Below are 3,085 nucleotides of genomic sequence, written 5' to 3'. Positions count from 1 at the left end.
TTAGAAATTAAGTGTTAACAAGCAGTTGGACAGGTGTACCTAATAAAGTGGCCGGTGAGTGTATATATATATATATATGGGCGCGCGCTCTACCAAGTGAGGTACCCGGGCGCTGGCTCTGGTTTAATCTCTAACCGTGTGTTGTGTATTTCATAAGCTTATTAAATGGGTTTTTAAGTTAAAATACGTAACCTGAAAATAAACTAAAGCTTTAAAATAAATGTATTGGAGGTAAAAGTACAATATTTGCCTCTAAGATGTAGAGCAGTACAAGTATGAAGTATCAGAAAATGTGAAAAACTGTGTTGGATGCATGTACAGTAGAAGGTCAAAGGTCGGGGGTTGTGTGTAGATCTGATGGGACTGGTCCAGAGCAGTCAGGATCATGGATCGGGAGACACATATTGACTCTAATATGGAACCTGATATAAAGGATGTACAACAGGCTGGAACGATTACTTCAGATTGTGTGTGGATTAGCAGAGGACTCCACAAATCCCCCAACATCAGGTCCTCAATGAGAGATCTCCGGGTTTACACTCCATCCATCCGGCACTTATAACTACAGACGGTGTAATGGGAAAGTTACTGGACCTGCTATGGTCCTGACCTTGAACCTGATAGGGTCCTGATAGGGTCCTGATAGGGTCCTGATCATGATTTCATATATCCTTCTATGATATGTATTATTGTAATTAGTATTCAAATGATTAGTCACAATGCTTTTCAGGTTCTATGACTTTTAACATCCCTTACCTGTGTGTCCTACCTGAAGGAGACCCTTACTCTCAAAGCAGGTCCAGGGTCAGGACCATAGCAGGTCCAGGGTCAGGACCATAGCAGGTCCAGGGTCAGGAGGATAGCAGGTCCAGGGTCAGAACCATAGCAGGTCCAGGGGACCAAGCAGGTCCAGGTTCAGGACCATAGCAGGTCCAGGGTCAGGGCCATAGCAGGTCCAGGGGACCAAGCAGGTCCAGGTTCAGGACCATAGCAGGTCTGGGGTTAGGGCCATAGCAGGTCCAGGGGACCAAGCAGGTCCAGGGTCAGGACCATAGCAGGTCCAGGGTCAGGACGATAGCAGGTCCAGGGTCAGAACCATAGCAGGTCCAGGGTGAGGACCATAGCAGGTCCAGGGGACCAAGCAGGTCCAGGTTCAGGACCATAGCAGGTCCAGGGGACCAAGCAGGTCCAGGTTCAGTACCATAGCAGGTCCTGGGTTAGGGCCATAGCAGGTCCGGGGACAGGACCATATCAGGTCAGGAGTCAGGACCATAGCAGGTCCAGGGTCAGGACCATAGCAGGTCCGATTCAGGACCATAACAGGCCAGGGGTCAGGACCATAGCAGGTCCGGGGACAGGACCATATCAGGTCAGGAGTCAGGACCATAGCAGGTCCAGGGTCAGGACCATAGGAGGTCCAGGGGACCATAGCAGGTCCGGGGTCAGGACCACATCAGGTCCGGTGTCAGGACCACAGCAGGTCCAGGATCAAGAAGAGGATCCAACGTGTCTCTAAGATTAGAAAACGTAATTTCCTCCTCTAGGGAAACAGGAAATAAGACGGGGATGCTATTTAATTTTTTTAATTTTAATTTCGCAAGACGTTGTCACACTGTTACCACGGTAACTCCCCACTTGGTTATTCTCAGCAGGGAATAATTAAATCTCTCCCAAACATTTCCTCTCCAGCTGAACAGAAACGTCTGAATTACTAACAACGGTTAACGGTTGCTGAGCGGGTCATGTCGTTAGGGCGAGGGAGTTTTATACCGTCGCCTGATTGGTTGGTTTTTGTACTCGTTTCAGCCACTCAGCTGAAGCCAGATGAAGGCACACCCGAACTCCCAGAAGGCCGAGTGAGAGTCCGTCTGCAGACCGACGGCTCGCTGCACGACGTCACGGAGTACGAGATCGAGAAGGTAGAGTTTAGTATTTAGGCAAAAAACAGTTACACAAACAACGTGGTAGAAAAATCAATGGATGTCTGAAGGAGCCGGGTTAGAAAATCCTGCACCATGCTGTCCCCCATTTCCCCCTCTCTTCCTCTGACTGTAATGAACCACAGGTCTAGTCTGGCATGTAAGACCTGCTACACAACAAAAGGTGGCCTCCTGTCTCCTGCCCCCCCCGGGGTCCTAGTCTAGGCTAGGACCATGCAATGCTGATTAAACTGTGTTGATGTTAGAGTTTCACATTTACGCGACAGACCCTTTTGCTCTGTAACCCAAAACGACCCCCAATAGGGGGCAGAGTTTGAAGGCAGGTCCTTCCTCATTGGACAGCAAAGATGCGCCGCGTGTTGCCATGCCAACGGCGGCCCCAATCAGATTGGATTTGAATGCACCAGGTGAAAAGGAACAGCCTTCCTCAGAGATCCAACGAACGAACGAATGTGATGTTAGCTACGAAATTCTAACGGTAGCTCAGGTGTCTTCCTCTTCCAGTGTCTCCATATATGTTGTTACCCCTTTAATGGACTGGCATCACCCCCCCCTTCTCCTCCGCAGTGCAACCCCTCAGAGCTGGACCTGTGCGAGGATCTCAGCGACCTGCAGAGCGTCAACGAATGCGGAGTCCTGCACAACCTGACCAGTCGAGCTAAAGCCAACCTGCCGCTCACGCACGCCGGGCCCAACCTGGTCAACCTGTGGCCGCCGGTACAGGCTCACAGCAAGGTGAGGGGTCAAGCGCACGGGGGAGTACCGGCTCTCATGGGGGAAAGATCCAGACCCGAAGCTTTAAAGGCCCAGTTAACCCGGTTGGTCAAAGGAGCATTCTGGTTGATTTCCTGCTAGCGTTAGCACCCAGTAGGCTTAAACTGGGCAAGATGTAAACATGTTTTAACCTCCTAACATGTTCAAAATGTCATTTAAAGAGCCACAAAAGGGATTCATTCAGAGTGAACACGGTGAATCTGATGAACACACAGGGTGAAAAGAGAAAATATGGTGTTTTTTCAAAATGAAACCATGGAAACCTATTCTGGTAAAACCTCAAAATACAATTACGAACCTTAAAATGAGCCGAATATTGGCGCTTCAGTTAAAAAAAAGTGGAACCAGATGAAACCGGGTAATGTGAATTC

General features: G+C 49.2%; 1 protein-coding gene across 1 annotated transcript in view; it reads left to right on the top strand.

Moving 5' to 3' along the window:
• Window positions 1-3,085, top strand: part of LOC117959736 (unconventional myosin-XVIIIb-like) — a 34,100-nt gene that overhangs the window by 5,015 nt on the left and 26,000 nt on the right. Inside the window, exons 3-4 of the mRNA XM_034897015.1 lie at window positions 1,737-1,919; window positions 2,508-2,675. Coding sequence (XP_034752906.1) covers window positions 1,737-1,919; window positions 2,508-2,675 — 351 coding nt within the window. The remainder of the gene's footprint in view (window positions 1-1,736; window positions 1,920-2,507; window positions 2,676-3,085) is intronic.

Source organism: Etheostoma cragini, chromosome 16 (genome assembly GCF_013103735.1).
Source record: "Etheostoma cragini isolate CJK2018 chromosome 16, CSU_Ecrag_1.0, whole genome shotgun sequence".
NCBI classification, from domain to species: domain Eukaryota; kingdom Metazoa; phylum Chordata; class Actinopteri; order Perciformes; family Percidae; genus Etheostoma; species Etheostoma cragini.
The sequence above is the reverse complement of the archived record's forward strand: the minus strand, read 5'-3'. Positions and strand labels throughout refer to the sequence as shown.